The following is a 21,588-nucleotide window of genomic DNA, read 5'->3' on the forward strand; positions in this document are numbered from 1 at the left end:
ATTTGCTTCTTTATTCTGAATTTTGAAGTTCTCAACAACAGAGAAATGGAAACATACATTTTTAAAAGAATTTAAGTGGGCCCTAATTCATCGTGATTGCTACCATTAACAACAGAGTATTAGTATATCAGGGAAAGGTCATGCATCAGACGAAATGAAATGAAAGTGTAATGGTAATTAACCTCTTCCTGGGAGCTACCTTGGTCAGGAAAAGAATTTTTTTTTCTTTTGTCCAGCGAGACTGGTCTTTACCCAGGATTCCCAGAAGTACCCAGGTTAAACATGCCCTCTTTCACATGGGCTAGAGGGAAACAGAATGGAGATATGGTCATGGTGCTTTACTCAGAGCCCAGATGATCCCTCTGTGAAAGGGTTTTCTTTCTAACCCCTTCTGAAGTCACACAATTCAGCTTGCTGTCTCTCTTCAGCTGTTGACCAGCGAGGCCCCACCCCAAGGCCACCTGCAGCCCAAGTTTCTTGAACAGCGTTTTCACTGCACATGGGGAGGGGTGTAAGAGAGCGCTCTCTCTCTCTGCATTTTTCTGGGCCTTATTCTCCATATTATCCATGCTCCCAAATATGTGTGTGTATGTGTGTATATTTATATTTATTTATATTTTTATAACAGTTTCCTTTTTTTGGAAAAAAAAAACAGTAAGTCAGAATGTCTTTTATTTGGGAAGAGAAAAAAATAAAATCTCTTGGCAGCAGAAACATTGGTACCTTTTCTCTTTCACCCAGCAGGAATGAGATCATCTTGTGAGGTAGATTTTTCCATTTTGTAAAGCAGGGCTTTATTTTCTCAGGGTTTGAAAACAGTGACTCTGTGGCATTCTCGAGGGTCCTGAACATGGAATGTTCCAGAGCTCTCGGTCAAGGGAGCCAGAGCTTGACCCGGACCCTAACTTCTCTGTGGCTCAGTGTTTGGTGACTTTAGGGACACTGCTCCCAGCTGATGTTGCCATCTTCCCCAATTTTGACCTCACTGTGTGTTGCTTTGCAGAAAACTTGCTTTATTTGACGAATGGAATTCCTTGGCTGTTTATGTTTCAATGGATAACACAGTGGTCATTGAAGATATCAGTGAGTCCCTAGCCTGCTTACTTTGCCAGGTGGTGGGGGCTTGAGGTCCTTCCTCAACATTCAGAAAGTGTGTGTGTGTGTGTGTGTGTGTGTGTGTGTGTGTGTTTGTGTGTGTGTGTGAGAGAGAGAGAGAGAGAAAGAGACGGAGAGACAGACAGACACTGACCCTGGCCTGCTCCAGCAAAGTAGGGAAACTTAGGGGAGCACAGGACTCTGGTTAATCATTCCCTGTGCCTTTTCTTCTCTTCCCTTTCAGCTTTCTGAAAGGAAGAATACAATGAGAGGGTCCTCTCTCTCTGGAAAGGTCCAGACCCTTTCGCTGTAGGATACTCAAAGTGAGGATAATCAGTTAAACCATCAACAGGTGTTCTGCTGAGACCCCATTTGCCCAGCCCTGTGCTCTCCACCATGGGGTTAGAGTAACCAAAAGATACAGCCCCTGTCTCAGAGGTCCTTGCAGACTAGTTGAGAAATAAGAATTTCTCAATGAGCCCCTAATATCGGGCAGGAGGTGAGTGCTCAGTTGCCAGAAGGAAGAGAAGTAAGGGCTGGAGGAGAGGCCTGGACTTCCTGTGGGAGGCAGGGCAAACTGGCCCCTGGTGGCAGAGGGGAGGGGGCTCCCAGGCAGGAGATGAGGTGGCCCTAAGTTTTGCTCTGGGCATATCTCGGATGACTGGATACCCCTTGACCCAGCTCTCTTGTCTTCCTTTTCTAGAAAAAATGTGCTGTGTCCTTCCCTTGAGTGCCGCCACAGTGGGTGAGAGCCCCCCCGACACTCTGAACGCTTCGAACCAGAGTAAGGGCACCCCTGCCGGCTGCCCAGCCTGGAAACCCCTGCTGCTCATTGTGCCCCTTCGCCTGGGCATAAACCAAATCAACCCTGTCTATGTTGATGCGTTCAAAGTAAGTCACTCCTTTTCCCGGGCCCATTGCCACCTGCCCATCACACCGCCATGTGAGCACGGAGATCCGTGAGCAGCAGTCCACAAGTGAGTTGAGAATCTTGCGTTCTCTTTCCCTCTAGGAGTGTTTTAAGATGCCACAGTCTTTAGGGGCATTAGGAGGAAAACCAAATAACGCCTATTATTTCATAGGATTCTTAGGTAAGAAAAGAGGACTCACAAGTAAGTTGTCACGGGCTAGGGGAGGGCGGGCAGAAGGTTTGCACGGGACCCCAGGCAATTCCGGCTAGGGGGCCCTCATCTCTCCCAGAGGGGCCGTGGCCTCTGGTCAGCTCATCCTGTCTCTGGCCTGATCCGTGGAGAGTAACACGTCTCAGTGCCTGATGGAGAACAGGTCCATCTCAATAAGATGGTCCCACAGCTGCTTGCCCGCTGGACCACCTCAAGGGCACAGCATCATTTTAGCATCTCTCTCTCCTTTCTGTGGGGCCCAGGGTGGCAGGGTGTCGCTCCCCTAACATTGTGGATCCCCCTTTTCTTGGGGCTTGGGCATTCGGGCTAGGAACCATCCTCTGACTTCCCAGGTCCACGCAGCTGGGCCTGCTGCCTCATCGTTCAGAGCCAAGACCAGGTAGAATTGACAGGAGGCAAAGACAGAGCTACCCTTTTTCTGGTAATGGGGGCTAAGCCTTAAAACCACTAACGTTCCTAATGCGGATCCTAACAAGCAGCCCAGCATTCTCTTTCCTCAGTTGAGGCCTCTAGAAACCTAGCCCCCATATACACTAGCTGTGATCTGAGTCATTTAAAGCCCTTACACCAGGCAAACTAGCCCGGTGCTTCTCAGACTCTAATGTGTGCCTCGAGGAATCTGAGCTTGGATTACAAGGGAGAGCCTTGGATAGGCAAGGGGAACCAGAGCAGGCACGGGGAGTGGCATGAGCGATGTGCAGAGGAGAGGGCCAAGTGGGCTCAGCCACCCTCCCACCGCATGCCTTGGAGATTCAGAGAGCTGAGGCGGCGTGGAAACAGACATCCCTGGCCCTGTACTCCGTCTCCCACTTGCCAGCTGTATGATGGAAAGTAAAGAATATCCACTCTTTTGTCTCAGTTTCCTCGTGTGGAAAACAGGGCAAAGGCCCCTGGCCACCTCAGTCAGTGGTAGAGCGCGCGACTCTTGCTCTCGGGGTCGTGAGTTCGAGCCCCACGTTGGGCATAGAGTTTACTGTAAAAAGCAAAAAAAAAAGAAAACAGGGCTCATCCCTGCCTCGCCATGCTGTCACCTCAGAGGAGAGCACTCAGCAAGAGCCGGGGACATGGTGCGCACCCAGTGAAAGGTGGCCCCACCCTTCCTGACCCCAACACTTGCCTTTCCTTTGCTGGCTCTTCTCTTTTTTGAGGCGAGGGTTTCTCCACCGTGGCCTGAGCTCTCGCTATTGCTGCCATCTATTGGTCGAGCCTGAGAACTACAGCTTGATGGACCGTTGGCAAACCAGGGAAGCATTTATTTTTCTCCGTACAAAATCCAGTCTTTGGAGTCCTGTCAATGTAGATGTCTTCTGCTTCTAAGCTTTTGGGTTTCTGTCAAAGGAGAGGTTGCACAAATCAATTTTCTCTTTTGCTGTGCTCGAGGCCAAGGCGAAACAGATTGGAAAATAATTTCAGAGGGACCTCAAGGAGCAATGTATGGGATTCCCGGGGGCCCTGGCCTCCCTTACCCCAATTTACCCAGAGAGAGTTTGCCAAGCTGGCGTAGCCCCCCTGTTTCATGAGGCCGCTGGATCAGGGTGACTTTGTGGAGGTTGACTGCTCATTAAAGGGGCATGGGCAATCCTCACCTCCCCAGACAGAGGTTTGCACAGTTCCCATTTGCCCATTGCCTTTCATAAATCTTTTGCTTCACCTTGATTTGAGGCCCCAAAGTCCTCCCGAATCCCCTTTTCTGACTTACCCCCTTACTGCATTAGGGTGGGGGTTCCAGATTGGTCGAATGCCTGAAGGGAGGAAACAGATGAGAACTGCCATTTGCTGAACAGCTGTCTTGTGTCAGGGACCCTGCAAAGTCCCACCCCCAGAAAGAGAGAGAACATATATACACATATAGGTATAGATAATCCAAAATAGAGATAGAGATAGAGATCATGTGATACCCCGTGAGTTAAAGCTTACCATAGTGAAACTAAGAGAGCGATTGTTGCCCAAGGGCACCCAACTAGAAAGTAGCCAAGTCAGCATTCAATTCCAATTTGGCCATCTCTGCCTACCATGCCACATTGCTTCCCGAGGGCCCTCTTTCCTGGTGGGAAGCTGGGAAAAGCTCTCGATGTGTGACACTATGTCCAGGATGAGAGTCTGGCTTGTCCGATTTTGCCTGCTTAGACAGGAGATGTTTGTCCCCTGCACTTGGGTGAAGCTTGCCACTGGAGATCCATAGCGTGAGCCCCGTGTCTGCAGATGGTTGACCAGACTGCCTCTTGTTCTCAGGCCTCATTAGATACCTTGCTTTGGTCCCATCACTTCTAGGACTTTTTAGGGATTCTACTGTATCTCTTTTAAGCACTTTCAGAAACAGTGCAGCCTGCAAAGCTCCACGACACACACACACACACGGAAAGAGCCAGAATTGGAGAGGATGCTCTTACTGTCTAATTATTCCCAGCACCTTAACTTGAAACACTCTTGGCAGAATGCTCGATCCTAATCCTGCTCTGAATTTCTATTTTCTTGTGCACAACTTCCTTTTCTTCTTACTTTTCTATGGTCATAAGTAGGCTTCCTTCTGAACATCCTGGTTGTTGCTTTTCTTTGTGACTTGAAGCTTTTGGGGGTATAACTATCTCATCCACCTGTGGTCTAGGGGAAACGTGTGTCTGTGATAGAGACAAGTTAAGCTATTCATCAGGCATTGGAAACACGTTCTCTGCTGATGGAAGCACTTAGATGTGGCCTAGCACAATCCTGGATGCTATTCCAGGGAGGGTCTGGGGGGCATCTCTCCCTAGCCCATCCTCCTGCCTTGGATAGATCTCTCTTTGATTGCCTAACCCAGTCTAGAACGCAGAGGCCCAGCTGGTCCTGAGGCCAGGCCAGTGAGTTTGGGGTGCCACTTTCACCAACTCCGATGAGCATTGGAGGGCCTCTCAGCCCTTTGAATATCAAAGTAGAGGTTTTATTATCTCAGACTCCTCCCAGGTCATTAATGGGCTGGGTTTTTTCAACTTAATGAAGCAATGGCTTTTCTCTCCTTTGTGCAGGCCCATCATCTCACAGTGAATTTCCTTGGTGAGGTGTATCTGTACTGGTATCAAAGCGACCAGAGCAGCGCTTCCTACTAGGAATCGCAAGCTTGCTAGCTATCAAGACCAGCAGTCACAGCCCCTCTGTAGTGGAGTCAGCATTCCCGTTTCTTTGGGAAGGCCAAGGGCTTTTTTTCTTACCAGACGTGCTCTCTGACCACAGGTCTGAGAACCAATGGCATGGAGCGAGATACTTCCCACTGTGGAAGGAGGCAGGAAGCTCCCCAGTGGCACCGGGGCTCATGCCCTGGGGATTGTACCTACCACCTCGTTGCTAACTGCTGCTCACAGAGCTGCCATGTCATCTGTGGTCTCTCATTCACACATTTTCTCACCCCCGTCCCTCTCCATTTTTGGTCTTGGGCTTTGAGGACACGTAAGTGCTAGGGCGAGTCTTGTCGTTGAGTGATTGGAGTTGGTTTCCTTCAAGCATGACCACCCAAGTTCAGGCTTTCTATCATCTCATTCCCATTGTCACCAAAGGGAGGGGTTAAGAAAACCAGAGTGCCTCCTCCCCCCCGAGGGACAGCAGGAGGGCCAGGGCCGGTGGTTCTTTCTAGATTAAGCATGTTTCATTCCAAACAGGCGATGAGCTCATTTTCTTGGACCCTCACACAACCCAGACTTTTGTTGACACCGAAGAGAATGGAACGGTTGACGACCAGACTTTCCATTGCCTGCAGTCTCCGCAGCGAATGAGCATCTTGAACTTGGACCCTTCCGTAGCGCTGGTGGGTATCTGAAGGTTGGGTGGGCCGAGAGATACGACGCCACCCTGTTACAGATTGGTTCCCTGGGAGCTCTCCAGGTTGGTAGGTAGAACGGCAAGAGTATGTTCACTCACTGTGCCCCGACCCCTGAGAGGTACATAGTATAGTGGGGAAGGGATGGACCCTGAAGGCAAACTAAACTACTAGAGTTGGAATCCAGGGCCTGCCACTTACTAGCTATGGGCTTAGGGGGAGTCCTTGAACTTTTCTGAGCCTCTGTCTTCTCATCCCTAAAATGAGCAAAACAATACTTCCTTCAGGGTGGTGGGAGGCATACTGTGCATATAAGGCACCCAGCATAGTGCGGGCACATCGTAAGCATTCTGTAAATGTTGGTTATTGTTAGTGTTACAGTCTTTCCCCTTTTACTTCTTGCCCCCTGATCACGGCCACCCAGGCACAGGGAATAAGGTGGGACATAGTTAGGGAGGGATCAGGGGAGAAGACCTTCTGGGCGGATAGCACTCATTTCCCTGGCCACACGATCCAGGAAGATGCAGGGTTTTCCCCTGGAGGTGTGACTACCGTCCACACACGCTGAAGGGATGGCTGCCTGTGAAGTTACTGGTGCTTCTGAGGCCTGTCTGCTCCTCTCTTCCAGTTTAACCCGATTGTCAGAGCACCAGAACCTGAGAGCGGACAAGAGTCCTGCTCTTGTTCTGGACCATTCTTTCACTACTGTGGGATGGCTCTGAGGCTGGGGAAGGAACTGGATGATTCTCCTTATTCTAACAGATCATTTCCTTCGGGTCAAAGCCTTCTTATTATGTACTGCCTCTAACGAAAAGTACTATTTGCCTTTTGTTGGTTGGTTTAATCGACTGTTCTTTACGGATGTGTCTTTTTGCGTACCGAGTGTAATGGAATTAACCCCATACTTTGGAGATTGGTCTTCAAGTTACTCTATCTCGCAGTATGAGGGGAGGGGGACAGGGAGGGACAAGGATGGGGAGGGAGAGAGGGAAGAGGGGAAGGGAGGGATGGGATGAACGAGTAAATGCGTGTGTCCAGGTAAGGCAATGAACCTGGAGAGGGAGCAATGCAGCTGTTGTGCTTCGTTACTGCCGGAAGACGCATCTAAAGTGAGCGGCCCACATCCCAGCTCTGGGCCAGTGGTGCCATCTTGCAGTACAAAGGGCCTGACTCGGTGCCCCTGACCTGTTCTAAGTTATGTTCTCTTGCTTCCCCCCCCAAGGGATTTTTCTGCAAAGAAGAAAAGGACTTTGATAGCTGGTGTAGCCTTGTGCAGAAGGTAAAGACATGTGTTTTTCTTTGTCTTAAAAGCAGAAGTTATTCAATAGGATCCCTTTTCAGGACTGCTTCACGTAGTGACATGAATCTAGCCTGATAGGATTGTATTGCAAGAGAAAACCTAAGATGTGGGGAATTATGCCTAACTCTGGGGGAAACCAGAGCAAAACCTTTGTTTGAAATATGCGTAGTGTGTCAAGTGAGTGATATTTTTAGCTATGTAATGTCTCATCTGATTATACCTATGAGTCACATGAAATATTCAACGAATATTCCACCATATTCACTTAAAAATGCTAATTTCACATAGTTTGGTCTAAATTTTTCCTCATTCTGTTCATAGTGCTGAGATGGTTAAAGGAACCAAACTGCTGTTGTATTTGTTTCATGGTCTGTTTACAGTTTCATATAGTCCATGATGTAGTTTTTAGGGAGCTTGTTTTTCTCTTAACTGTCTCATTTCTATATAATGTAGGCACGCTGCCATTAAAGGAAATGCAATTTGCAGGCATCTGTGTAAACACTAAAGCCAGATATTCTTTTTCTCGGTATTTTGTGTAAAAGGGTATTTACTGTTTTGCTGGCTCACCAGTCTTTGTATCTGCCCCCCTCATCCTCGCCTCTAACACGTGCCAAGTATGTGGGAGACATTGATAAATGCTTATTGAAAGAAGGGCGAGTACAGGGAGTAGTTGAAAAGCATCCTGGATGGGGTGGCAGGAGACATGCTGTTCTCCTGTGTGGAAAAAAAAAAAGAAAGAAAAGAAAAGAAAAGAAAAAAAAAAGAGGTTGGGGAGATGGGAGCCCAGAGCTTCTTGCAAGTGTGAGGAGGGCAGATTTTTTCTTCACAAGCGAACAGATAATTGACACTAATGTCCCTAGCTGACTCTGCAACCCTAGTTATTCATTGGCTGGGACACAATGGAGAATTCTTTTCTAGAGGCAACACTTAACCTGTCAGAATGCAGCGAAACTCTATTCACATCCCATGTAAAGTTTGAATGCAAGCTCTCTGGTAAGACTGTGCCATCTAAATTAGGACATAACAACACAAGTGTTGGACTAAAGCCAGAACCATGCCAACAAAATGTACCAGGATCCTCTGGGGGCAGATTTCCCATAATTAACACACATTTCTTTGGAGCCAACCCTTCAGGAATGGCTTGGCACTGAATTGAGTTAGGCCAGGACAGCTGGCCTTCCATCAGATACTCCCTCCAGTGTCCTTCCTTCCTGGCCGACCAGAGCTAGAATTGAAGGGGGCTGGGTCTTCGGATAGGTCGAGTAGAGGATGGGCACACTGGCTAGGGCTTTGTTCTCACCTTTCAACAACCAGGCCACCCTTGTAGGGTTTGGGATCACAGATGGACAACCGGACTGAATGTGTAGTCAGTTTAACATGTTTACAACTGTTTCTGTGTGTCCTCAGGAAATTCTAAAGGAAAACTTAAGGATGTTTGAATTAGTTCAGAAACATCCATCGCACTGGCCTCCCTTTGTTCCTCCAGCCAAGCCAGAAGTGACAACCACTGGGGCAGGTAAGCCATTGTTCCCCGGCTCTTGGGTAGCGGCTGTTTTATGAGACCGAAACAACTGTGGCTCGCGCTTTCTGTGGAATGTACAACTTCTCCTCAGCTGGCCCGAACGAGGAATGGTGTCCCTGATGATTTTAACCTGCCGACAAACTGATCTTTACCAATTTCAAAGCCTGATAGTAGAAGAAAATGAGCTCGAGGCAAAAGGGCCATGCAAAATCAGAAATGATGAGAACGTGTATTCAGGGTCTGGCTCAAAAAACAAATCAGGGACCGGGGTGATTCAAAAGGTACCTCAGAGACCCCGGAGCCTCATCCTCATCCCTGGGAATTAAAGTGTGGAATGAGCTTAATTATTTTGCTTCTTTCTAAAGAATCTCTAGTACTTGTCCGTGGTCCCACCTGCGAGTCTCCCCCACACAAGCTTTTTTGTAGCGAAGCGATTAGAAAATGACTAGCCTCTAACTACTGAGTAACCGTACTGACCGCTTCAACCCGAGTGTCAAGCTTTCTTCTTTCTCGTTTCCATATTCTGATAGAATTCATTGACTCTACTGAACAACTAGAGGAGTTTGACCTGGAGGAGGATTTCGAGATCCTGAGCGTCTAGGATGGCGGAAACATGACTTGGAGGTCTGTCTTCCATCCAGCAGCAGAAGAACACGAACCCATTACATGAGACTTCTGTAGTCAGCAAGTGCCTGATATGCCAACAGCATACAAACTTGATAGCAATCATGACTGAGCCAATTACCATTTCTCAGAAAACAAATGATAACAACCCTTCCCCAGAACGAACCAGAGCAATCATGGAACTTAGGAGCAGAAAGATTAGGAGTCGTCCCTTGCTTCCCAGCTTGTCTTCCCTGGCCACAGCGAGTCTTCAGCTACTGAAACGAGGAGATGGATGTCTGGAAGGCAGACAGCAACTCCCACCTTGCTTCAAGCACCAGCAGAGGGGAGATGGGTACCCTGAGCTTCTTCACCCTTTCGGGAGTGACCTCTTTGGGGCTAAATACTAAGAAGCAATCTGTTCTCTTGCTCTAATAATAAAGTGATTGCATCAGGGAGAAAAAGGTCTTGTTAAGTTATTTGAATATGTATTTTAAATGGTTATAATTCAGATCAAAAATTTGTCTGAGAAATTCATCAAATGCGCCCTGGTTGATCTTCTCGTCGGAGGGAACTGTACTACCTGATGGGTCACTGTCGCCATCCTTACCGATGTTTTTGTCAGATGTCACCCTGTCCTTCAATCAAGTCATGATCACTTTATTTTTAGTTGTTTATTTATTTAAAAACTTTAAAAATAGACTTTATTTATTTATTTGAGAGAGGAAGGGAGCATGGGGGGCAAAGGGAGAGAGAGAAGCAGACTCCCCACTGAGTGGGGAGCCCGACACGGGGCTCGATCCCAGGACCACCGGGATCATGACCTGAGCCGAAGGCAGACGCTTCACTGACTGAGCCACCCAGGCGCCTCAAGTCCCGTTCACTTTAAATCAGCGGTGGGCAGGCTTTTCCCGTGAAGGGCCAAATAGTAAACACTTTCAGTTTTGCAGGCCATGTGGCCTCTGTCACAGCCACTCAGCTCTGCAGTCAAAGTGCAAGAGCAGCCGTCACCAGCGTGCGCACAAATGAGCCTGGTTGTAAGCCAATAAAACTTTATTTACAAAAACAGGTGGAGAGCTGGATTTGGCTTGCAGGCTGTAGTTTGCCAATCACTGACTTAAAGTTGTTGATTTGGGGGAAATAAAAAATGGTGTTTGACTTCGACTCCATTCTGGTTGATGGCCATAATTAGAAAAAACTATTCCTGTGGTGACATTTAATCCGTGCAGCAAATGCAATTCCAAACCGTTTCAGGATGAGCAACATAGCAAATCTTAAAGCACACGTTCATCAACTTGGCTTTGTAAACCCTCTTTTGCGTGACTGCATCTCAAGCCCGAGCGGTGTCTTCCCATCTTCCTCTCCTTCCTTCTTAACTTGGGTGCATTTCACCCCCCTCGTCCACCAAGTCCCGACGAAGCCCAGCAACCACTAGCTTGACAGCACCAAACCAAAGTTGTTTTGTTTTGTTTTGTTTGTATATGTAGGAATATTAGAACACTTGTTTCCTTAAATTCTGTTTTGTTTCTGTTTTTTTCCAGTAGGTAATATGTTCCAGTGGTTCGAAAATCAAAAAGTGCAAAGTGGTATGCAGTGAAAATGTCTCTCCCTCCCACAGGTCGGTTCCCTTCCCTGAATGCTCCCAGCGTCATTGCTTTCTTGTTTATCTGTCCAGATGATATATTTTATGCATATACAAATATATGCATATATGTCTCGGATTTGATTTTAACAACTTCAACATTTCCCTACTTTTTAAAAAAAGATTTATTTACTTTTGAGAGCGAGAGAGAGTGCACGCATGCATGGGGGCGGGGTGGAGGGGCAGAGGGAGAAGGTGAGAGTCTCCAGCAGACTCCATGCTGAGCTTGGAGCCTGATGTGGGGCTCAGCCTCACGACCCTGAGATCACAACCTGAGCCAAAACTAAGAGTCGGACGCTTAACTGACTCTGCCACCCAGGCACCCCAACATTTCTCTGCTTTTGATTTATCTACAAAGGATCCTGAAGCCCCAGAAGTTTGGAAACCCATTGCTTGAACTCTAGCATGGATGGGGCTGAAAGCAGTTGCAGGCATATTTTGAAACAAGTTGTGGATTTGTTGCTTTCTGCCCTTTGGCTTTAATTGTATTTTTCCCACCTCCGTGTTTTGTTGTAAAGCTCAGCTTGTGGTAGCAGGCTCTGAGGGGGACTCTAGAATTCTAGCGAGATGGACTTTAGAAAAGTATTCATCAGAGAATGTCAAAAGAGTCAAATGTTGATGTTTGATTCCTTTTATTTGTAACGTACAAAGCTGACAGCATGCTTGTAACTCAGGAGGTGAAGGTAACAAGAATTCAGATTATACTGATTATGTTTTCTCTGTGTTGGCACGGTTTACATAATATTTAAGGAAACAGAATCACCTGGAAGGAGCTGCTTCATGTTAACACAGCTAAGTATTCTGGAAAACTGATCATCAGAGGAAATGGTTAAAACACATCCCCCTGCAGAGAATATAATACACTTTAGAGTCAACTCAGGCTTGCCTTAGGTCTGCCAACTGCTAAGGAGAGGAGGGTGCTAGATTTGTACGAGGTTTAACAACGTATTAAAATGGTTTCACAGGCTACCTGTGAAAGAGCAATTGGATGGACATTTTCACAGAAAGTCTCTAACAACAGCCTCAGGACGCAAAGGACCCAGCACACCACAGCTTCGATTTGCCCCACTGCACACATCTGGATGGCATTTGGAATAAACAGGGGCCTCTGGGAAACTGGGACAAGGGCTTTGCCTTTTTTTGTTCCTGGAGTCAAAAGCAAAATTCACACCTCCTTACCCATCCACGTCTCCACCCGCCAGCCTGGGAGAAAGGGGTGTGGTTCTCATTTCCCTTTACTGGCCGGCTGCCTTTGGTGCCTCCCCTGCTCTACTGTGGACTGGGCCAAGTCCTAGGTCTCTGGCTGGGGAGGGAGCCAGCAAGGAGGAAGCGGTTCGTCAGGGACCCTCTGAAGTTACCGAGCCCCTTCTGAAGCACTCTGGGGCCCAGCGGTGCTCACTCTCAAAGGAATCAAAGCTCACCCCAGGTGGTGGGCGGGCACCCCATTCCAGGTCCGCTGCCTGCCTAGACACAGTGGGTGCCCTGGACGAGTGAGAGCTTGCCCCATGCAGGCTGGAGCCACCCGCGAATGCTTGGCCAGAGAATGAACTTTCTGAATGTGGAAACACCGGCTTCTGGTTTAAGCCAAGTAATGTGTGGTGACCTCTGGGCAGAACAAAATGACTTCTCAGCTATCGTGAAGGGCTTCTGATCAAGGCGGTGAGGAAAGCTAGTAGTCTAAGAAAGAAGTCGCCCAGCAGGTCTTTCTGAGGTAGCCGTGAGTAAGCACGCGAACATCCGAACCAAAAGGTAGCACCAGGTTGAAATGGGACAGCAGACCTCAGTTGGGTGGGCTCACCCCTCGGGCCTGAGGGTCGGGGTGACCGGTGTCCGGTAGCCCAGCCCACAGGAGACGCCGACGTACAACTTGACAGAGGGGCAACAGGGTGTAGGCCTTCCTTCTTCAGCTCGTTCGGGTCTGTGAGGTGACCGTTGTGTGGGGGAGGGGAGGGCAGGGGGCAGGGGTGGCGGGTGCCACCCTACAGGCTTTTCATACACACCTGGCAGCGGCTGACCCGGGTGTGGAGCTGCCCGGCCTTGAGCGTTTCGGATACCGGTTCCTCCCCAAACTGCTGCCTCTCTTCCACCGTGGTCAGCCAGAAACTGTACTTGTTGGCGAAGTAGTGGCAGGTGCCCCGGGCCCCGCTGCACTCGATGAAGGGCGTGGCGCGGAAATCCTCCAGGCAGGAGCCGGGGGAGACCAGCGACTGGCCGCCGCCCTCTGCGCCCGCTGCAGTGTGCTGAAACAGACAGGGTCAGGCGTCGGTGGGGGGCCCTTGCGGAGCTCTGGCAGCTTGGCTCAGCGCCAGCACCTAGCCAGCACCCAGCCAGCACCCCCAGACCTCATGTTAGATGGCCAGGGGCTGCTCGTCCTCCCTTGTAGCTCCTCAGGGCCAGGAGCGTCCCCTCCGTGCTCCCCAAGCACCCTCCTAACCCATGGGGTGGTGGGGACCTCTTGGCCAACATCCCCCCCAAACTGCGGGCGTCCCACTGAGTTCCGAGGTGTGTTCCGTGGCTCCCTGCCAATCCCTGCGGGCAAGTAATTCTGAGAAAGCCTGGATGAAGGCAGATTCAGTGGGTTTTAGAAGGTGGGTCTGCTCCGAGCCCTTGTCTACTCCAAGCCCTTGGGGGTGAACCCCAAGAAGAGAAAGAGAGTGGGCGCAGTACTTCACCAAGTGGCTAAACCCAGGGCCCCTCCCCCAGCCTATCTATGAATAGCGCTGGCTCTGCGGTTACCTTCCTTAGAACTTCTATCAGTTTTAGATCTGTACCACACCCTTTAGGGCAATATACAGCGTTTGTTGCTTGCGGAGCTCAAGAAGGCCTCGTACGTGGCTTAGCGCCCGGGCCCTCCCTTCAGGGCTCCTTTAGCATCCAGTGTCAGTGCCATTCTTTAGCTTATAGTCGCCAGTCACTGTACCCACAGACCACAGTCCCTGTCTCTCCACTCCCCATCCCCTGTCCCTTCATGTCAGCTGGGGTATTAGCTGGACCACAGGGGCTGAGACTTCATCCACAACCGGGTCAGCAAACGGCCGATGGGTCAGATGCCCAAGTTGGACGCTCAGGGATGGCTTGCTTTACAAAACTTCCGGAGTCTCCTATTCCGTTAGTCTCCTTATAAGGGATCTTTCCTGATACCTGAAGCATCCAAGTTTTCCTCATTTTGATCCTCAGATGGAAAACCTTCTGGAACAAGCGACACACTTCCCTGCCTTACTAAATGGCAGACGCTGGGTATTTTACACTTTGCGCAGGACTCAGGCTTGTTGTTGGGAATGTTGCTTTTCGTGTTGGGCCATCGTGTCCCCATACTAAGTAGAGTTCTTAGGCCATCTTTGAATCATTCTCTCCCTCTTTCCCCCTTCTCAGCAGGCGTGTCTTATAGCTCCAAGATGCCATACTGGGCAGTCCAAATTCCCACCCTTACAGATTTTCAGGGAAGTATGGATATTCTAGAATGTTTGAATTCTGTGCAAAGGAAGAGTAAAGAGATTCTGAATAAGGACTTAACAGTGCTCCCGGGAGCAAAACACATGTGATTTTGCACAACTTTTGTACCATTGCTTGTGGAAGCTCAGGGGCCTCTTTGACTTACTTCCTGGTCTGGGTGGTGGATAGGACAGAATGAGAGGTGAGGCCATAAACTGCCCGCTTCACAGACAGAGCAAAACAGGCAAGTACCTCATCCTGGGCAGGTATGCCAATGTGAGGAGGCCTAAGGCTTTGGTAATTCTTCAAAGACGCTTTCTCATCAGCTCGCCCCTAGCGATTTAGCAGGGAAGCTCTGGCGAGGCAGGGTGCTTCAGCGGGTGCCACACTGGAGTTCCTGGGAGTGATTCTGGCCCGAAACCTGACCTTTTGCTCATTTAGTGTCCCCCGATATTCACACGGAATGGCGTGGGAGGGACTCGATGCCTCCTTGGGCTTACAGACGTTCTCAGCTCTTTCTTAGCAAGACATATGGCCTTCTCACTGCAACGGGGAAGCAGCAAAGAGCCCAGCAAGGATGTAGAAATGCCGCAGGCCCTCATCTAAGCCTTTCCGGAGGGCATGGCGGTGGCCGGAGGGGCCTGGGACCATGGACAGAAGAGGAGGAGAGCCCATCCCTAGCCTGGGCAATGACAGTGTGTCCCAGCCTTGAGTGGGGACAGCCTCTCCCTCACTGCCTACTGGGATCGGGTGTCACCTCCCTCCCTAGCTGGTGGCGTATCTGAAGCAGGAATAGAGACATTAGGGCCTTTGCCAGTGATTCATAGATATTCTCACCCCTGGACCGCTGGCTGCAAATGGCTCCTTCCTCCTCACCCTCGGAACTACCCATCATTCATGCAAAACTTGGCCGAGCTCAGGCCAAGCCTTTTCCTTCTTTTCAAATTCTCTGGTTCCTACCTCATGTCACTTGGGCCTGCGAACCCACATGAGGGGACCTCCCCCCTACCCCCCCCGCCTCTACACTGGGGAAGGGAGCGGGGCAGGGCCTCACCATGAGGAAGGAGTACCCGATCCAGAGGCTGCGCCAGCCCAGGGGGCACTGAGGGATGGTGATGTCCTGGCTGTGCACGGCAATGGCCTGCGAGGGTGCCTCGCACACGGAACAGCGGCTGATGTACTGGGGGATCTGGGCCTGGCCGACGGGCATCATGGGAATGGGGGCGGTGGTGGAGAGCCAGTAGGATTTATCGTTGCGCCCGGCATAGTGGCACACTTCGTCGACGTTGCAGTAGATGAAGGGCATGGTGCTGAAGCGGGGCAGGCAGGAGCCAGCAAAGCCTGGAAGGAGAGCAGGTGCGCAGGGGTGGCTAAGGTGTGGCTGAGGGACGGGGCTGAGACTGTCCCCAGCGCCACCAGGACTGGATTGACATCCAACCGCTCGTCCCAGAGCAGGGACGGCCCTCCTTCCAGGCCTGGCACACCGTACATCCACTGGCGTCTGTTGGTCAAATCCTCTTTGCAACGCGCCAGGGAAGTTTGAGAATGAAAGGAATCTGTATAAGCCGCATAATGACTCCCTAATTAATCTGCTGTATAAAACCGGCATTTACTAGAGCGAGTCTGTGGTTCAGACTCGGCACACCTGTAGACAACACAATTAATTCCTGGGTAATTGCTGTTGCCACACAGGTCATATTATTATTATTACTCCTGCTAATCGCTAATGTGTAATGGACGCTTAACATGCCAAACACTGTCCTAAGCGTTTTCCGTTGGGTGATTCTTGTAATTCTTACACTGGCCTGTGAGATAGGTACTAGCATTAGCTTTGTTTCCATGTAAGGAGGAAGCGGAAGCTCAGAGGGGTTGAAGAGCTCATCCAGGGTCCCTGGCCAGTAAGTGGGAGGGCCAGGGTTTAAACCCAGATCCGCCTGATGCAACAGCTGGTGCTCGAACCCGGCTACGCAACGGTGGGCCCGCCCGGGGCTGGGAGGACCGAGGAGGGGAGCTCTTGATCCCCGTGGGGGAAGGGGGGGATGGCCAAGGCTGGTGTCAGCGCCAGTACTTACCCAGGTCCTGGTTGTGGGCTTTCTCCTGCCCCTCCACGAAGAGCAAGCTGTAACCCACCCACAGCTGGCTCATCCCGATGGGGCACACGGGCACCTGTTCCGACTGGCTGTGCTTCACCAAGGTGTACCCCACTCTCACGCTCTGCCCGGGTGCTCCAGCCCTCCCGAAGGGACCCTTCTTCCCTGGAGCTCCTGAGAGGGAGAGAGCAGGAAAGGGGGGTGAGCCACTCCTAACGGCAGCTACTGACTTCGTGCCCAGCACCGAGCGGGTCACACTGCACACACACTCGTGTTAACTCACTGGATCCTTACGACAACCTGATCACCCCGATCTGTAGGTAAGGAAACAGGCTCACAAGTCCCACAGGCTGTGGGGCTGGAATGCCGACTCAGGTGTATCCAGTAGTGGCAGCCCTATTTGAAAAAGCATGCCATCCAGCTCCCCTCCCACGGCCGCCTGGCCTCGGGTCCTCTATGGGGGAGGAGGGGGCGGCGGGGGCGACTCCTCCGACCTTTCAGGCTCTCCCAGGACATAACCGAGTCCCTGCTGAATCAGAGGCAGCAAAAGCAGAATTGGAACTTGCGGGGCAAAAATCACACCCGCTCTCCTGCCCATGGCAGACGTGGCTAGTTAATCGTACCCCTTTCCCACTGAGCCTCAGAGCTGTTCTCTATGCCGGACAACCAACTGATTTGCCATCTCTGATATCAAATGGGAAGTTAAGTAGCAGCCATTCCTCCTCTCAAACTTTCTTATGCCTTGAACCATCCCCTTCCCATCCACTTCAGAATCCCAGGGTAGAAAGGGGAGGCGCAGGGCCGAGGCCAGGCTAGGGGGCACTCACAGCCCGCCTGAGAGCTGGAAGAGAACCCAGAAAAGGATTTGGAAGGAGGCCTGTGCCTTCCAGAATGTGGGGCTCTCATCCTTCCTAGGCTCAGAGGTGGGTGGGAACGAATGGAATGCAGTCTGGTTTTCCAGGCTCCTGTAGTGTCAAGCTTTACTGCCCGGTTTCCTGTTTCTCAGATTTGAGATTTTGGCTCACTCCAAAGCCTCCTACCCTCACGGAAACCCTCTGCCCCCTGGTGCTGACATCAACAGACCTTCAAATCCTGGAGGGCCTTGCAGTCCAGGGAGACCAGGATCACCGAGAGCCCCAGGCGGGCCGGGGAGCCCGTTGAGACCATCTTTGCCAGGGATGCCCGGTAAACCTTTGGAGCCTGCAAGGAGAGAAGGCGGCAGCACTGACTCAGTGTGGGAGGTCGGGGAGAGCCGGCCCCAGAGAAAAAGGACTCGTGTGTCATGCCCAGGACCCACCAGGAGATGGCGCACTGGTCATCGTTTTAGAGCACTCAGCGGAGCCTCCTGGGCTGTTCCTTTAGCTCCAGTCCTAGCATCTCTGTCCTGGGACCACTGCTCTGCACTTAGCCCTTTTGAACCCCCTCACACCTATTTCTCCCTGCCTTCTTCTCATCCTCCCAGCAATGCACAGAATGCACAGAAACTGTAGGGGTCCCACGTCAGAGATGAGGACACGGCCCAGAGCGACTGCTCACTTCTCCGAGCTGGTGCATCAGGTGCGATTAGAAGCTGGGTTTCCTGGTCCCCCAGCCCAGGGCTTTGTCCCTGGCTCTTGATCCCCCCACAGCGCTCCCTCCTTCCCTCGGCGGCACATTAGAGAGGGGCGCGCTGCCCGGAGTAATTGCTATGCTCTGCCCACATGTTCTCCAAAGCCAAGTACATCTGCTGACTTTGCTGGGCCTCCTTCCCGGCAAGAAGCTCCGGAGCTTTGTGAAGGAACGGAGGAAATGCTCCATGGAGGTGCCCCCTCGGAGCTGGAGAGGCCAGGCAGTTGCTTCAGCCTCTCAGCCAAGGCCGTCTTAGCGCCCCTCCCTGACAAAGTCCCCTGTTGCTGGTGCTCTCCTTACCTTGGAAGCCCACAGGGCCTTGAACCCCAAGGTCCCCCGTGAGGCCAGGGATGCCATCGATGCCCGGTAGACCCATGGGTCCAGGAGGAACCTGGACAGCTTCTGCAATTGGTGTTTGTCCAGGAGCACCTCGGGGTCCGGCAAAGCCTGGGGGCAAGTGAGGGAGATGGAAATATCAGGTGGCAGCAGAGGAGGCAGCCGGCATGGGGCCCCGGAAGGCTGCCTTTCCACCTGGCGATAGCCCGCTTTCTGCTTCTGCTCTTTGCCCCCAGAGTCCCCACTGGATCCCTGCAGGAAGACTGTTACCATGCTTTCCATGATGTCCTCTTTACCCACTTACCTCCACAGTGAATTGGTAGCTTCTTGAAGGCAGTGAATGGGCTACATTCATCATGTTTCCTCAGGGCCCGGCATAGGGCCTGGGACATGGTAGGCAAGTCAGGACACGTTTGTGGCAATGAGGTGGGCTGAGCTTTTGTTCGGGGTTGGGGTCGCTGATTCACTCCCTCACTGGTCAGAGCACAGTGCCAAGGAGGCCAAGGGGAGGCGTCCAGCCTCAGAGGCTCAGCAAGCACCACGGCCTAAGACCCTGAGCCTGGCCTGCTGGTTTACTAATAGAAGCCGCACAAGCCAATTTGCTTACTAATTCATTGACTAAATATTTCTCGAGTGCCTACTATGTGGGTGTGGGAGACTGAGGGATGGAGCAGTGAATAAGACAGACCGTTCTGGAGATTACGTTCCGGTGATAAAAATGGAAGGTGCATAACCTGACAAATAACCACGTATCTTCCTGCAAGTCGTGAGAAGCACTACAAAGGAAATGAACAGTGCAGCGACAGTGACACGGACAGTGACAGTGAGCCGAGGGGCCTCTGGGGCAGAGAACCCCCTTGAGAAAGAGTGATAAGTGGCCCCTTACAAGCAGTGACATTTAAGCTGAGACCATTACAGATTAGAAGGAGCAGGGATGGATGGGGAGGGCAAGAGGATTCTAGGAAGTAGAACAAGCTTGGGCAAAGGCCCTGGGGTCAACCAGGTTGGATAAATGAAAGAGGCCGGCATGGCACAGAATGGGAACAGAAAAGAGGAAGGGCTGATGATGAGGATGAAGAGGGAGGTGTCCTGTGGGACTTTGGGAGCCAGAGTTTATTCCTCTGCAAAGGGAAGCCAGTGGATGTCTTATAAGATCCCTCTGACCGCCTCCTGAAGAAATGATCGTTGGGGGAGCCGCGCAACAGGGGAGGAAGCTGGGAGGCCAGTTAGCAGGTCACTGCAGTGATTCCCATGAGAAACTGCGGTGCGCTGGCCCCAGGTGGCACCAAGGGAGGTGCTGAGAGGTGAGCAGATGCGAGGCGCATTGAGGGGATGAGGCTCGCAGAGCTTGCTAACGGGTTGGGCGTGCGTGAGGGGATGGCGGTAAAGGGTGGAAAAGGTCCTTCTTCATTTCCAGAATTGAGCCCGTGGGTGAGTGGTGATGAGTGCAAACTGAGGCAGAAAGAGTGCAGAGGGGAGATCAGTGGCTGGACCCATGGTGGCAGTGACCTTCAGCCCCGGGAGCTGCCAGAGGCAGAGATGTCCCCAAGGTGGGGGACTACCCTCCCTGAAGGGGCTTCATCCAGCTGCCTCAGCCAGCCAGGTTTTCTTGGCATGGTGAGCAGAGACTCCTGTAGGCACGTGACCCCCAGACCTGTCCCTCGAGCTCAGGATCAGCTGGGCATGTGCTCTCAACTCACCTCTGGGCCCTGCCTTCCCCTTCATTCCGGGAAGTCCTGGGTCTCCAGGTGGCCCAACCTTGCCTGGAATCCCCATGAAGCCAGGCTCACCTCTCACACCTGGCAAAGTCCAAAGGAAAGCAAGTCAGGGCCTGGCACGGTGGTGCGGGTGGGGGACAGTGGGGTCGATACTAGGCGGATTTGAGGGCGGGGAAAGCATGATCAGCGGGCCTCTCTTCACAGGGCTGCAGGAAGGGGCCATCTCCAACCCTGAAGTGGGGAAGGGCCCCACAGCCAGCCAAGCAGCCATACCTTTCAGTCCTAGCTCTCCAGGGAAGCCGGAGAAACCTGGAATTCCTTGGTCTCCCTTGGGCCCTTGAGGGCCAGGAACTCCAGGGAAGCCAGGGTCTCCAGGGTCACCTTGATCGGAGGATGGCCCAGGGGGCCCTGGGGGCCCGGGGGAGCCTGGGCGGCCTAGGGATAAGATCAGAAGAGGAATGAGGGCAGGTGAGCAGGAAGTGGCCACCGCTGAAGGCCTCGGGGCTGCTAGGAAGCCAAAGCCCGTCCCCAGGGCAGAGAATGTTCCCTTGCCGTGTATGGGGTCCCAGTGCCCGGACCTTCCCAAACCCTCTGAGCAAATGCAGCCTGTTCCAGTCCCCTGTGTCCCTCCTGGGAGAGGGATGTGAGGCCAAGCAGGCCCATGCATGTCCAGCAGTAGGAATGCGGCTGGACTGTATTAAGATCTCCCCCAAATCCGGACAAAAGGCGAAGGCCAAACCTCTTCAGGGCTTCCTGTCTTTACCTCGCTCTCCATCTAGGCCTGGTCGCCCAGGGTCGCCAGGCTGTCCCACTATGACTGAGGGCAAGGAGAGGCCTGGGGCACCGGGCAGACCAGCAGGGCCCTGGAGACCTGGGAAACCTGCAAAGAATAAATAAAAGGGGCCGCTATGGGCTTGTTGTGGCCAGGCTCTCCCAGAGAAAATGGAAGCGGTCAGGTAGGGGCCAGACCGACGAACGCCAGCAGAGGGCTCTTCTCCCTTCTGTAGGGCTCCCTTTGCAGCCAGCAGAGCAGCACAGCCCACAGGAGGTCACAGTGACTCCCTGTTCCCCCCACATGACCCCCCTCCACCCCCTAGCAGGTGCCGCGGTTCCTCCTCGGGCTGGAGCTTTGGAAAGTTCGACCTCCCAGTGTCGCTGGAAATGGAGATATTTCAGGCAGATTTCCCTCAAACGGTGAAAAAAAGAAGGCATGACTACAACACCTGAAACTGAAGTTTCCCGAAGTGTTTTTAAATCTCCTGGCCCTGTGGCACATTTTCATTGAATTACCCAGTTACGTCTGGGGCTGCCCA

At 51.8% G+C, this 21,588-nt stretch overlaps 2 protein-coding genes across 5 annotated transcripts in view; one reads left to right on the top strand and one right to left on the bottom strand.

The window, feature by feature from the left end:
- Positions 1–12,188, top strand: part of ATG4A (autophagy related 4A cysteine peptidase) — a 54,163-nt gene extending 41,975 nt beyond the window's left edge. Inside the window, exons 7-14 of one of the 2 annotated variants that reach the window (XM_034650012.1) lie at positions 1,004–1,083; positions 1,799–1,986; positions 2,108–2,186; positions 5,867–6,012; positions 7,247–7,303; positions 8,732–8,840; positions 10,991–11,067; positions 12,057–12,188. In XM_034650012.1, the coding sequence (XP_034505903.1) occupies positions 1,004–1,083; positions 1,799–1,986; positions 2,108–2,186; positions 5,867–6,012; positions 7,247–7,303; positions 8,732–8,840; positions 10,991–11,046 (715 nt within the window). In that variant the 3' untranslated portion in view covers positions 11,047–11,067; positions 12,057–12,188. Of the gene's footprint in view, positions 1–1,003; positions 1,084–1,798; positions 1,987–2,107; positions 2,187–5,866; positions 6,013–7,246; positions 7,304–8,731; positions 8,841–9,376; positions 9,914–10,990; positions 11,068–12,056 lie in introns of those variants that run through there. The other variant, XM_034650011.1, reaches the window with a different exon arrangement.
- An 832-nt stretch (positions 12,189–13,020) lies between these two features.
- The window catches only part of COL4A6 (collagen type IV alpha 6 chain), a 271,356-nt gene continuing 262,788 nt past the window's right edge, over positions 13,021–21,588 (bottom strand). For all 3 annotated transcript variants that reach the window (XM_034650007.1, XM_034650008.1, XM_034650006.1), the window contains 8 exons: positions 21,039–21,155; positions 20,549–20,710; positions 20,258–20,356; positions 18,522–18,668; positions 17,697–17,813; positions 16,596–16,787; positions 15,578–15,864; positions 13,021–13,331 (listed from right to left, as the gene is read on the bottom strand). In XM_034650007.1, the coding sequence (XP_034505898.1) occupies positions 13,071–13,331; positions 15,578–15,864; positions 16,596–16,787; positions 17,697–17,813; positions 18,522–18,668; positions 20,258–20,356; positions 20,549–20,710; positions 21,039–21,155 (1,382 nt within the window). In that variant the 3' untranslated portion in view covers positions 13,021–13,070. The remainder of the gene's footprint in view (positions 13,332–15,577; positions 15,865–16,595; positions 16,788–17,696; positions 17,814–18,521; positions 18,669–20,257; positions 20,357–20,548; positions 20,711–21,038; positions 21,156–21,588) is intronic.

This window comes from Ailuropoda melanoleuca, chromosome X (genome assembly GCF_002007445.2).
Source record: "Ailuropoda melanoleuca isolate Jingjing chromosome X, ASM200744v2, whole genome shotgun sequence".
NCBI classification, from domain to species: domain Eukaryota; kingdom Metazoa; phylum Chordata; class Mammalia; order Carnivora; family Ursidae; genus Ailuropoda; species Ailuropoda melanoleuca.